Source organism: Monopterus albus, unplaced genomic scaffold (assembly GCF_001952655.1).
Source record: "Monopterus albus unplaced genomic scaffold, M_albus_1.0 scaffold255.1, whole genome shotgun sequence".
In the NCBI taxonomy this organism is placed as follows: Eukaryota; Metazoa; Chordata; class Actinopteri; order Synbranchiformes; family Synbranchidae; genus Monopterus; species Monopterus albus.
In genome coordinates, this window is record NW_018128135.1 from 205,120 (window position 1) to 219,771 (window position 14,652).

At 41.0% G+C, this 14,652-nt stretch overlaps 1 protein-coding gene across 3 annotated transcripts in view; it reads left to right on the plus strand.

The window, feature by feature from the left end:
- rims4 (regulating synaptic membrane exocytosis 4) overlaps positions 1–13,444 on the plus strand; it is a 46,089-nt gene extending 32,645 nt beyond the window's left edge. For 2 of the 3 annotated variants that reach the window (XM_020621220.1, XM_020621221.1), the window contains 3 exons: positions 6,368–6,572; positions 6,668–6,709; positions 8,495–13,444. In XM_020621220.1, the coding sequence (XP_020476876.1) occupies positions 6,368–6,572; positions 6,668–6,709; positions 8,495–8,520 (273 nt within the window). In that variant the 3' untranslated portion in view covers positions 8,521–13,444. Of the gene's footprint in view, positions 1–6,367 lie in introns of all 3 variants that reach the window. The other variant, XM_020621222.1, reaches the window with a different exon arrangement.
- Positions 13,445–14,652: the final 1,208 nt, after the last annotated feature.

The window sequence follows — 14,652 nt, forward strand, 5'->3', positions numbered from 1 at the left end:
CCCTAAAGCAATAGGTAGACAAGTAAACAAGATAAGACTGAGTGAACAAGAGAAAGAAAAACATGCAAACAAGAAAAAAGAATATGCACTAGGAAAATAAAGTATTTATAAATATAGATGACAAAGCTAACATGCTAGCATGTTTAACAGGTGTAATGTGTAAGCCTACCATGTTCATCATCTTAGCACTACAGCACAACAAAGTACAGCTGGGGCTGATGGGATTGTCATTAGTTCTGCAGGTATTTGCAAGTAAACAAACTGAAACTGTGACCTGATGATGACACAAGATGAAGGTTTCCTCAAAGTCAATACAGTTTATCTTAAAGGTGGCTTGAATGTCTGCACTATAAGGTTCACAAATGTGGGCCTCATGGTGGCACTAGAGGAAAGGTCAGGGGACTGCTAAGTCTGTAGGCTTCATCCACCTGGGGATCATAAATGTGCCTGGAGCTAAAACCATGGTGTAGTAAAACAACACAAGCACAGGTTAGTGAGAAAAGCAAACTGAAAACACAGGTCACATATAAACCCTGCACTGTCGTCACCTGAAACTAGGAACTGGGGGAGTTCCACCAAGGATGTGAGGGTTGATGAGTCTGTCCTCGCCTAAAGAACAACCCTGTAGGTCATCTGTGCAAGCAGCCTAGTACCACACTTTAATACATTTTATTGTTTGGTGACCTTTAACAACTGTATTAATTATGACCGCGTTAAAGGTCTGTAGGGAGGAGGTCGGAGTGGAGAGATGGCTCAACAAAACACAAGACCTTAACATGGGACACTATGGTTCGTTTTCTCTATCAGACCTACTGTTTAGTCTCCACAGATGTTTCATAACCATAACTGTGTGTTTATTATTGTAACTGTCATGACAAAAGTCCGGTACAGCCAGTGCTTGTTGGGCCAGAACACACCGGTACACCGTACCGGCACTTATACATTTTAGTTTTTTGCATACTGAGACTTTTTCTTGCGTCTCCATCGGATTGTGAGAATCAATGCGTCTCACCTGGGCAGCAGACAAGAGCAGATGATGGGAGCGATGACAAAACGCTGCAGCCACGACAGACAGTTTAGGAGCTCTCTGCCAGCTACAGGGTGGGAGCCAGAGGGGTTAGCTCCCCCCAAAGAGGCCTGAGCTCCCCTAGTAGCAACAGAAAATGTTTTAATGATTAAATAGCTAAATATTATGATTAGCATTTTTACATTTTGTAAATTAAGACCTTTTTGTTATTTAGCCAATTAGGGGCAACACAAGCTGTAAATACAATAAAGTGAATACTGAGTGCTGGTACTTCTTTCTCCCCACCTCAAGCACTAGGGTAGGGCACTACTCCAGGAGACGTCTGTGGGTCAAGTTGTTTAGGTTGGAGGATTGTTGGGATTGCTGAATGTCAGAAATGACTCTGGTTGTCCTTTCATGGCTTCGTGGACAAAGTGGAGATGGTGCAGAGCAGACACAGGAGATGAAGCTGGGATGCAGAGCCTGACATTTTCAGTGAGAATCTGACCCAAGGGACGAGGAGGCTGTCTGAGCTGATTTTGTTCTGTGGTTTGTTTGAGCTTCAGTTGTTTCCCAGATCCAAAATGTCACAAACGACAAAGTGAGAGAGAGAGAGTGATTATTAGAGTAGAGTTTCTCACTTCTGTTCCTTTCTCTTCCTGTCCAGTTTGTTTTCTTATCTTTCACACTTTTTCATCTTCCTCTGGCTTATTTTCCTTCCTTTCTCTTTTACGCTGCTTTTCTCATGGCTTCTTTTTCTAGTGTCTCTACTTTCTTTTCTTTTTTTTTGCTGTCTGCTTTGCTCTACTTTTCTAAACCCTTCTGTCTCTTATTTCCCTCCTTCCTTTTCCAAGCTTATCTTTTCTACGACCTCCTTTCCTTCATTTTTACTTTCTTTCCTTCTCTGCTTTTCTACTTGCTAACTCTTAGTTTTGGGCTTTCTCTCCCTTCCTACTCTCCTAGCCTGTCTGTTCTCCTTCCATCATTTTCTACTTTCTTTCTTTCTTTCTTTACTTTCAGTGGTTAGTGCTGTTGCCTCACAGCTAGAAGGTTCTGGGTTTGAGCCCTGGCTGACCCGGGGCCTTTCTGTGTGGAGCCTTCATGTTCTCCCTGTGCCTGTCTGGGTTCTCGCCGTCTTCCTCCCACAGTCCAAAGACATGCAGCTTAGGTTGACTGGTGACTCTAAATTGGCCACAGAGTGAGTATGAGTGTGTGGTTGTGTGTCTACATGTCAGCCCTGTGATAGACTGGCGACATGCCCAGGGTGTAGACTCCAGCCCTCCACAACCCTATAGATAATGTATGGATGGATAGCACATAACATGAAATGCACAGGTGTGTTTAAACTGATGTGTGTCTGATGTCCTTGGTGGTCACTGGGGGCCACGGGGCTGTGTTCAGCACAGAGGCCTGCAGCTCTGCCTCGGGCTGCTCTGCTGCTCCTGTCGCTGTGTAATTAGCCACTAAACACCTCCCTCTTAATTATCTGCCTTCTGTGTCTCTGTCCTCCGGGTTTCATCAAACTCATTCACACTGGATAATGAAAATCACTGAAATCAGCAGCACTTTCTCAATTTGTCGCCTCCTGATTCAGCAAAGCAGAGTAAATCCTGAAGGTTCATTCAGAAATTGTCTGTAACTCCACAACTAACTCAGATTTTATAAAACATGTTATGTGAAAAAAAGAACCTGTTTATTCAAAGCACATGTTTGTAGACACATTAATTTAAACATCTAAACACCCTGTATTGTGACGCCTTCTAATTCTTCAATTCAGCAAGGACAGATCAAATGGAACTGAATAAAAAGGTTCAAGGTTCAAGGATTTTATTGTCAAATCACCATATGTGCAGGACATGCAGAAATCGAAATATCGTTTCTCTCTCACCTAGTATTGGGTGCCATAACATTTAGGAACTAAAATAGAATAAAGTCAAATAAAAATAGAATAGAATAAGAACTGGATTAACGTAATTAGGATCAATCTAAACGGTACAGCCAATAAGCGGTGACTCAAAACCGTGTGCAGTCAGTGACAGTAGTGCAAACAGTAATAGGAGATTGTCAGATGGTTCCGCATCACCAGGGCGTTGGTGATGAGGTGCAAATAGCATATGAGGTTTACATGGACAGTATGGCAAATGACCAACAGCAAAAAAACAGTCAGCAGCAGATTTACATATAATATAACAGAAGGTAAAACAGCAGAGGTAGTTTTTTTTTGTTTTGTTTTGTTTGTACTGAGCCAAGCAGCACAGGAATTTCGGTCGATCACAACCCCATGAAGAAAAGAGAAAGTCCAGATACCCTGGAGTCTAGACACTGGTGGTCGGGGAGCAAAGCCAGCAGGTGGTTGATGCAGGCCTCGGATGTGAGCTGGGACATCATGGAGATATGGTACTGACGGGGAGGAGGTGTGTTGTGCAACTGTAGAAAGACAAGGAGGCAGACTTGCAACAGTATTTAAAGAACAGCCCAAGACACAGAGGCAGAGATCACTGGTCAGATATGATGACGTCAGAACTGGAGGTGGAGGGAGATTTGACACTGTGGGGAAGTGATGAAGAGAAACAGATCAGGAGGAAATAGCCCACACTAATCAGAATGTGAGGGGAGATCTTGCCTAAACATCATATGTAGAAAATGGGAACTTCTTTTAAAAACCCATTATATAAAGTTAGAAGTAGAATACTATTTATTCAGATGCAGGTTTTTCATGACTTTGCTGTTTTGTCAGTGCATGACAACAGTACATAAAACTGACATTGGGTGAGAGGTGGGGTCCACCCTGGAAAGGCTGCCAGTCTCTCACAGGGCTGACATGTAGACAAACAACCACACACACTCACTCACAGGGGCAATTTAGAGTCTCCAGTCATCCTAAGCTGTATGTCTTTGGACTGTGGGAGGAAGCTGGAGCACCAGGAGAGAACCCACGCAGGCACAGGGAGAACATGAAGACTCCACACAGAAAGGCCCCGGGTCAGCCAGGGCTCAAACCCAGAACCTTCTAGCTGTGAGGTGACAGCGCTAACGTGCTGCTGTGCTGCCCCCTTTATAATAACAACAACAACAGCAGTAACAACAATAATAATAATAATGATAAGGTCTAGACTTTACCTCGTAAAGTGTCCTGAGATGACTTTTGTTGTGATTTGGCGCTATACAAATACATTGAATTGAATTGAATTGACTGCTATAGCAGTTCAGTACCACTTGTCAGCTCTGATTCTATTTACTTATTTAGTGTTGGTGTTGTATTAAGTGTGAGAATGTACTATATTCATTTTATGTGTGAGCCAACGTGAATAACACAGATGACCTCTGTATAAATTACAGGTGGAGTGTCTGCACAAACATTAACAGGGATCATGGGTTGAGACCAGCTAACAGTCACACACACACACACAGTCAGACGTGCACTGCTGATATTTCTACTGAAGTCAGTGTAACCTTTGTCTCAGCGTTGTTTCCCATGTGTTTGTCTATAACCAGTAACTCGGCCAGTGTTGCACCAGGTTTGTGATGTCAGCAGAGGGCAGGTCAGTCGGTTTCGAAGGCTGTAGGTCTGAACCTTTGTTGAGAGAAAAGGCCTGAGGCTGCTCTGTTGCTGCTGTCACCGCATAATTAGCCACCCAACGCCTCCTTTGTAATTATCGGCTTCTGTCTCTCTCGCTCTCCCCCTCTCTCCCCCGCTCTGCGCTCTCTGCTCCTCTCTCATCATTTACATGTAAATCGTTCATTTTGTTTTATTCCCATTTGCTGTTGTGTGTTTGGTTTGTGTTACTGCAAATGACTTCTGTGCTAGTGTCTAAGTGTATTTAGATGATCTATCAGATTGTCTGTCCATTTAAATATTCACTGGTATCTTCATCTCTTCAGTTCAATTAAGCTTTATTTACACTGGTATTAATCACTGTTGCAAAATGTATCACATCACAGAAGATTAGAATTTAAATAACTGCTCAATAGTAGAAACAAATTAACAGCTCATATCATTCAGAACATTTTTGCCCACTTCCCTTAGCGTGTGCCAGCAGCTCATGATTTGAGGGATATCTAAGATTTATTGTATTTATTCAGATGTGTTACTGACATCGCTGTCTTTCCCATCATCTTTATTATTCTGTCTCTTCTAAGGGGAGGTGCTGGTATCAGAACTGTGACGGGCTCAGTTAGAGGCATTTGGAGTCATCTCTGTCTGATTTTACATTATAGGGCTTAGTCACACCAACATTCATTACTGACTGGAATAGAAAACCACTTGCTGCCTGCGAGGTGAGATGTTGCGCTGTTCACACCTCAACCTTGGTCAACTTTAGCACACAAATCATTGTCTTGACCTCACTTTTGTTGAACAATCATCCAGTAGTCACTATCTTCCCCACTGTCTCTCTTGTTCTACCATCTGTTTCTGATTCTCCACATCTTTCTCTCCTGAGTTGGCCAGTGCATAAAAGTGCTATATAAATACAGTCCATTTACCATTTACCATTTGAGTTGTAGAGGTTGAGATTCGGACCATGTCTGGAAAACAGATCGCAGGCAGACACAGACACAGATTCTCCTTTTTTAAAGATGGAGGGAATAGGCTGAAGCAGATTTAATCTCTGAATCTCTGTGGGAATCACTTGTAGCACACGCACTCACACGCACCAAACAAACTGGTTTGCTGGCATGTACAGACACACAAGAGGATGCACAGCCGTATATTGATTATTTTGTCCACAGCTTGACAAGATGTGAGTCATCTGAGATGAGTCCTGATGTTATCAGGACATCAGGGGATACCCAACATGCATACACCACCACAATCCCTCTCTCCAGTGTGGCTTCAGACAAAATTCCCATCTGGATTAAAGCTAATTAACCTTATCACATTGTCAGTTAGTTTATCCAGCCCTCCATTACCCCCAGAATGCCCTGTGTGCAGGATTCTAGTGATCCCTTGAAACAAAATGATTTTTGTTTAGTGAGCGGGACACAGGAAGGGAAGTAGTGCCATGACCTGCTAACTGAACCGATCGGGACCTTCTGTTCGAGATTATGTGATATCTATGACGATATAGTGTGAACATTAATATTGAGAACAGACTGTAACCTAAACTTGGAGATAAAAAGTCAAAACTTAAATGTATTTTTTACAGTGGCCCTAATCCTCTTCCATTCATGACAATATTAGGTATGAATAGAATTTAATAATTTATGTTTTTAAAGTTCAAAACACTAGAATGTGCATTTGATACCAATTCGGATTTATAGATCAATACAGAATTGCAAAAAATGAATTTTTTCTTAATGCCAATGTTTCCAATACCAATAATTTCATCTTCTTCCACTGTAACCTGTCACCTTCTGTAGGTGATCGTTTGGGGCAACTATGGACGGATGGATCGCAAATGCTTCATGGGCGTAGCTCGAATCCTATTGGAGGAGCTGGACCTCAGCACAATGGTGATTGGCTGGTACAAGCTTTTCCCTACCTCCTCCATGGTGGACCCAACGATGGCGCCACTCATCCGCCACTCCTCTCAGATGTCCTTGGAGAGCACTATCGGACCCTGCTGTGAGCGATCCTAAGACTCACGCAAAAATATTTACTTTCTGTTGTTGTTCCATTGCTCAGCCAAGTCCTAAGACCCATTTTTATATACCCTGTAGCCCTGAACCCAGGTCAGCCAGGTGGCACTCTCTCTGGAGCAGGTAGGTGTTAAGTATCATACTCAATGGCACTTCAACAGGTCCAGTCACACTGGGGAATGAATCACTCCCCTGACTGGGAAATGACTTTACAGACCAGTAGCTCACTGGTAAAGTGCTTTAATTCTTTTGATACTCTATGAGACTGTTTCCCAAGACTTGTGGGAGGCACGTTTCTTTTGCTGTTGCAACCGACCGCCCGTGAGACTCACAGGAAGATTTTGCTCTCTTTGCATCTCTTTGATGAAAAGCAAAAACCCACTTAATGAGGAAACTTGAAAGGAGGGCTGTTGCAGACATTGATCACATCCTATGGGAACCATAATACACTGCAGGCTCCGCTTTGCTTCAGCTACGCACCTTCTTCACAGCCTACCTTCGAGTCTCATACCCAGGACTCCCATTGTGCAGGAGCGTGAGGGATAGCAGGTTGTAGATCCGTGCACAGCTGGACTAAAGAGGATGTTCAAGGAAAGAATGAAACGTCTTTCTTGTTGGGTTTGAACACTGAAATGAGATGTTTTTGTTTTTTGTGTCACATTTTGCCCTTCAGTGTTCAGTTCAATTGTTACTATGTGTACGCAAGTGAGTAGGCATGACAAAAATCCCCTTTCACATTCTGGATTGATCTAGACTTCTACCCGATTTTAAATCTAGAGCACTGCTGGCTTTCTGTCCTACCAGGTAGTCAGGAGTGTCTAAATTAAATTTGTCGGTTATAATTTTGTATCTGCGTGGATTTATATGGCGTTTAACCAGATTCCAAGTTCCCAAAGCCCATGTTCCATTATGCTCAGAGCTTGTACATTTTCATTGCAATTGATGACAACATTAGCTGAATTTGCAGATTATTTTGTCATCATTGATGTAAAGCGCTCATTGGTCAAATCAGCTGTTGTTGTGCTTGGCAAGAATGAAAACATGCAGCCTTGTGGGTTTTTAGAAAAACTGATCTAAGACTCCATTTTACCTGGTTGTTTCTGAACCTGTAGCAAATGGATTTCATTCAAATAGAGATCCCCTGCTGACGGGAGCTGGTGTAAATACACCCAACATGCATGGTTTAAGATTCAATTGCCTGAAACTTTTAGGGAGGTCATTCTGTTTTAGCCAGATTTGGTACAAGTGTGAACACGTGTGTCTACAATAGAGATGCACTGATCAATCAGCAGATATCAGAAATGGATGGTTTTTAGTGCGATCGGCTGGTCACAGGTCAAGGCCAATCACGATGAACACCGGCCATTACCACGATGTGACCGGTGACCTGTCGATCACTCTGCACAGCCATTAAAGATACATCCCAAATGAAACCATGGCATGCACATGTGATTAGAACTCGAAGCAGCATGTGACTTGCACATCTAGATACAATGTGGTTAAATGTTATCAGGATACAGTTTCCACTGATATGAACCGGCCAGGTGTAAATGGGGTCTAAAATTTGACCATGTTTGTTTCACTTTTGTTTCACCTGGTAGTGCAGGTCACACCAAGTGCAAGGGACAGTTTTCTACCTGGGCTCCAGCACTGGCACATGGCACTAATCCAGAAAGACAAATGTTTCTCAAAGCATTGAGGATAGTAGCCTGGTTGACAGCGTGGGGCTGCAAACCTGTTGTATATCCCAGTTTAATTACAGCTCAGTCTTCTTTAGATAAAACTAGAAATAGATTTTTGAGTTTTCCTCCTGTCTCTTTTTCTTTAGCATTGGCAAAAAATTGTTTAATAACAGTTACTACTGTGCCAGTTTCTACCAGCAAGTGTCTTCTCCTCCCTCTTCTTCAGATACCTTGTGGCATGTGCCATTGTGAGGGAGAAACAGAAAAAAAACCACTCACAGCATCTGACAGCAGTATTCAGACTGCAGAGGAGCATCCCTTTGTTCTAAATTACAGCCCTAATCCAGAGACGGCCACCGCACCTGGTGATTAGCTGCGACTCAGTGTGGAGGGAGGAAGACGAAAAAGAGAGAGGATGGAGGCATGAAATGTTCTTTGCATCATCCAAAAGAAGGATCTGCCTGGACTGACATCAGGTTTCATAGATTTCAAACATGGACACAATAGGCAGCACAATGTGCACACTGTAGAGAAACGTATAGTTTATTTAAGAACAAACATATAGTATTTCATTTGGGCACTTTATGATTCTTACTGTCTTTTTGTGTGTAAATATTATGGTTGTTAGTGTCTTTTGGAGTGAGCCAAATTTAACATAATGACTTACAGTAGATGATAAATGTTAAAACTCTGAGGGAGGGAAGGGATATCCTCGCTAGTTACTGTAAGATTGTAGCATTAGCTGGTAGCATTCGCATGACTGATTAAAACTAATAAGTTAGCAGGCCCTTGAAAAGACAAAGCATGAGCTACATGCTACAAAGAAAAAAGAGAAGTTAAATAGGGTAAGTTGTGTTGACATCCATCATTAATTAAGAAAAACATAAGTATGTAGCAATTTAATGCTTATTTTTGCCAAGGTGACTGAATTTCATTTTGGGCTCTGTTCTTTCACGGATTAGAAAAAGAAAAAAGTCTGTACTTTTACTTCTTGTTTTATCTTCAAGGAAAGATTTCAGAGCAAAATGGAATTTCTCTTAAACACATCAAATAACACTTTAATCAAACCATATAATTTGGAGTAATTTTACTGTAAAAAAAAAAACAAAAAACCTTTCAAATGTGGCCTCTGTTTTGCCAGTAGCAGTGTTGCAGGGATATTAATACTCTATTTCCAAATTGTGACATTCTGTAAAGCAATAATCAAGACAACATCCGTCATTGCAGCTTTTTAGTTGCTCAGCACAAACTGGAAAATGACAAACGTAGCCAGTGGTTTTCACCTCTTGTAGCACATAACATGTTTTTGTATATGTCTGGACATATAGGATTCCAAAATATTTATTTCTTTGACACAAAACCTGAATACAGAAAGTGAAAATCGCTTGTTATGCTCTGTCATTTTACTGCAGCACATTCATGCCTTCTTGTTTCCACACCTGATTCCAGGGAGAGCGTCACGTAGTCTCTGAGGAGCTCTGTAAAACCCAGAAGGTACAGTAAACCCAGTGTAATGCTAAAGTTTCTGGTTTGAAAAATGTGGGGTCACTTTCGCAGCTTACATTTTCATAGAGTAGCATGGATTTGAATCTGTTGCCTGCCTTGTAATTAGAACAAAATGCTTTTGACAAATGGAATGAATACGAGTTAGAAGAGCTTTAGCAATCAAAGATATGCATATACAAGTATATAAAACATGAAATGGCTCCTCGACTGTGACCCAAGGAATGTATTTTTGTCTTGTTTTTTTGTGCCAAACTGTAAACCTATTTCGAGGGCTGATTTCCCAACCCAGGACCAATGAAACATGAATGTTTACATGTTTGGCATTAACACACAAAAAAATCTGCAAACCCATAAAGCAGAATTCCAGTGTAAGAAAATAGCTTGACATCCAAGAGCAGGGTCTGTGTAGCTGAAGCAAAATGTTGCATGATAATGAGCTGAATTTATTGCAGATCACACTGAGTTGCAGTAGTAACCATCATAGAAGTTTCCCATCTAACCTGCAGCAGCTGCCTGAACAACACATGCTTTAATGAACCTTAAAGAACTGATTGATTTTTTCTACCACTGAATACTTTCCTAACAGTTCCTGCTGGAGGTGGAGCAGCAGGTTTTCTCTGATGGTTACATGTGCAGCCTCTGGCATTTGTGTGAATTTGGTGTAAAAATCCACACAAAAGAAAGAGAGACAAAATATATGCCAACATTGCTAGCAGGATTAAGAGTAATTATTGTTTGTTTGTTAAAACTGATTGTGTAACTCTGCTCATCAAAAGCTTCTTGTTCACTTTGTAACTTCTTGTTCATTTTGTAAGGCAAACAAATGAGCTAATGAACCCTGTAGATGTTATACGGTAGTTGATATGTTCAGCACCAAAAATGTCCGTCTCTGAATTCCCCCACGTTGTCAATGTGTCTGCCACGTGGATGTTTATTATGTGCTACTATCAATTGTAATGTAAGTAGAGGCCTTAAACACATCTATATACATTTTGTCAGGGCTAAGGACTAAGAATTTCACATAAAGTAAATCACAACAGTGCAAAAACGTTTTACAGTGTCACCATTCCAGCCCATTACTTAAAGTGATTTAAATGATTATCTTTGTTCATAGTGAATTTCTGATATACTGATATTTCAACAGACTGTGTTTTCTTCCCACTCGTTGGCGTGGGCTTCACTGAACGAAGCGAGCAAAAAAAAAAAAAAGCACTTTTGCAGCGTAGATATTCAAACATTCTCATCTGTTTCGGGACAAAACCTATTTTCTAAAGTTATGTTGCTGTTTGAATGCACACAGCGGTGCTTTATGGTTTCAACTGAGCAGAGAGAAAAATTACAATTGAACCATCTGTAAGAATTTGTACTGAAGGTCTGTCTGGGTCCTTTTCCATCCTCACAGCCTTTTAGGTTCTTGTACTGCAAAACCAGACATTTCTCCATAATTACTATTTGGTTTCACGGCACCATAGGGGGCATTGCTCAAGATACACAAAGAAAATTTTAGGAACATTACATATATTAAGTGGTTTATTATGCTGTGCGAGTGTAAAACTAAGATAACATGACTGTCCCTACATTTCCTCTCACGTGACACTGACCACGTGTAGCCACTGTGAGTTTCCATGACTGAAGTCATTTAGTGAAGCAGGTGGACTCACACTGTAGGTGCCTGAAGTATTCTTTCCTAACTGTAAATTCACAGCTGAATCAACAGATCAGTAGATGATATATACAGGTGATCAAAAACAGAGAGGTAACATGCAACCAAATCTAAAAAGGGCATAACTTTAACTTAAATCACTCATGTCTTTTTAAACTATGTGAACTGGTGGAACTGGCTCCATGGTTCTTCTGTATAACAGAAATAGATATAGTCTCCTTAGATTATTTCAATGAATGTTGCTCAGACACTGAAAAAGCCTTTCAGGCCTTCTTGGACTTCTGCATTTTTGTAGACCTGCCCTGCTGCTCTTCTGATTGGACAAAAGACGTTGCAGTGACTGCGAGCACACAGCTGCTCATAGTTTAGCTTTTTCTGAATTCAAGGAGCCCCTCCAAAATTGTGAGACAGGCCAGGCAGACATGTGAGGAGAGCATGGATAGTGCACAAAACATCTCAAACACTTTGAAAACCATCTGACCAAAAAGAATCAGGGCATAAGAACTTTGTCTCCTCTATCACTCATTTACTTTCCTGTCTGCAATACAAACACATTTTTCTGTGCATGCATATACGATCATGTTGTTTTGGTTTTACTGAAGTTCAGTAGACATATTATTCACACCAAGAGTGCACAGGCAAAGCCACACGGTTTCTGTTTTTGCAGAAGATCAACCTAAAAGTGAATGTGTTGGGTTCCCTTCTCTCTCCTGATCTTAAATCATCCAGATCTTTTTCCTCTTAAGTTTGTGGGTTTTACTCATTAGGAGGAAGGGGAGTACTGTTTGTGTCCTTTTCTTTTACAGTGACAGTGTGTATATTTCTAGACATATCATGTTCTGTTTGGGGGAAGAGGCAGAGGAGTGGGAGGATGAAGGGGCCCCTGCAGCTCCTCTGTGGCTGCTGAATCCCAAAAGCAACACATTTTCTCCAGTCTGCTGCAGATCCCTACCTTTTCTTTTTTCCTTGGAGGCACTTCCCATCCCAGTCCTCAGACGTTTCCCCACATGCCATCTGGTAGATCCTGTCATACAATGTCCCACGTTGCCACGAGTGAATACATGTTCAGGCTGGGGGAACCTGTGAGAGCCAAAGTGCCGTGAAGTTTTGTATCCTGTGCTTCTCAGCACTGCTCTGATAAATTGACTCTTCCCTTCTCTCTGTGGGTTGATATTTCGGCCTCAGTACTGATAATCAGGCTTCACTGGTGTCAACACAGCACAACACTGCTCAACAGACTCTCCTTTTCTTTCTCCAGTGAAATGAAGCCATTTTATCTGCAGCATTCACAGCCTTAAATTCTCATCATTTCAGGCCTTTTGAGAAAACTGCACATTTTCCTAAGGCCCATAAAATGCTATGTGAAGCTCATGTTTTGGTTTTGGGATATGAAATGAAACAGGCTTCCTCATGCTGTCAGGAACACGTGATATGGGCAAGTTTTGGAAGAAATGCTGATGGAAAATCACCATTTCTCACTGGTCAGTGTGTATCCAGGGACAGTTTGCTACAACTTTATTTACCTTTAAACACATTCAACATGAGCTATTCTATCCTTCAGCCACTGAGGAGCTTTATTCACCTGACTTAGGTGCATTTGTTGATCGATGACACCTCAGCAGCAGCAAAAAGGAGGAGTGTCTGTTTAAAGTCCACATTTAAAGAATTACTTAGCCATTTATTGATTTCAAATTTCCATTTACAAATATACTGTCATTTTAAAAACTCTTCATCCCATCTAGTGTCAACAAATGTTAGCATTAACTGCTGTTAGCAATGCATTAAGCAGCCGACGTCCACCCGCATTCCCTTCCATTTCTTGCTCATGTTTTACAGCCTGAGTCTTTTCAGAGAAGTAACAGAATGGCATCACTTTAGTTTTATGCACCGTATTGTCATTTAATACACAAGTATATTTGCAGATTATTTGGCAAACTGTTATATTATTGAGTAAATGCACAATTTGGTGTATTGTTATTCTATTCCACCTGTCAATAAAACAGTTGAACTCCATCATGTGTTTCATTCCTGGTGAGGTTATCGTGTAAGAGACAGCAGAGACATCAGCTATGGACTCACGGATATGTTGTTGGTGACGTTTGATAATAACTGTGACCACATCTTGGAAGCCAATACAGTAGTACAACTTTATTTATCTTAAAATGTGGAGAGGAAAACCTACGAACATGGTTCAGCATTCACTCACTGGAGTATTAATGTTACATTAGTCTTTAGCAGGGGTGAAAGTAACTGAGTACATTTATTAAAGTACTGTACTTAAGTTAAAATTTGAGGTGTTTATATTTGAGTGTTTTCCTTTTTTGCTACTTCTTACTTCAACGTCACTACATTTCAAAAACAAATATTACACTTCTTACTGCACTTCATGTGTTTGAAAACTTAGTTTTCAATGAATCAAACTAAACACCGTATAATTATATTGATCCTTGATGAGAAAGTCAATATGCAAAGTACCACAAATTAGAAGTATATAAGGTAGCCAACTTTAGCTCCACTTTTACAGTATCAGCTGCAATACTAAAGTGATGAACACAATCCTGAAACCATAATTATAATCCAGTAATTCAATGTTCACTAATGTGAAATGTACCATGATGGCGGCTTTTACTTTTGCTACTTAAAGTATATTTGGCTGTGTGAAGGCCTCAGCCCCAGCCTTCACCATGTGAGGGCCTACACCACCACCAGCAGCAGTAGAATTAGCTAGGTACTGTTCTTGTGTTTTCTTTGTTCATGTGTGTAGATTTAAGTTGCAGGTAGGTATTTAATTTGACATAGGACATATATAAGTAATCAATGAAGCATGCACATTTGGACTGAAGCAGCAGCAGGTTTAAATACCTCCCAGAGGCCTGGACTGCACCAAGTGCCCCATAGAAGGGAGGGGGAAGTTTGGGAGAAATATGTTGTTTATTTGTTTATAGTTTATGTTAAAACTTTATTTGTCAAGTTGTGGGTTTTTTTTCACGTCTAAAGACAAATCTTTAGTTGTTAGCAGACTGTCTGCTCAGTGTTTATTGGTAGAATATTAAATAGCATCTTTGTCCACCTGGAGCTGGATGCCTGTCACTTACAAACATGAACTTGAACCATCAACACAAAAAGACTGGACCAGACTTAAAAATCTACATGTAAACATGTCATTAAAAGCAGGCACTGTGCTGTATATGCAGTCTGTGCTACAGGCTGTCACC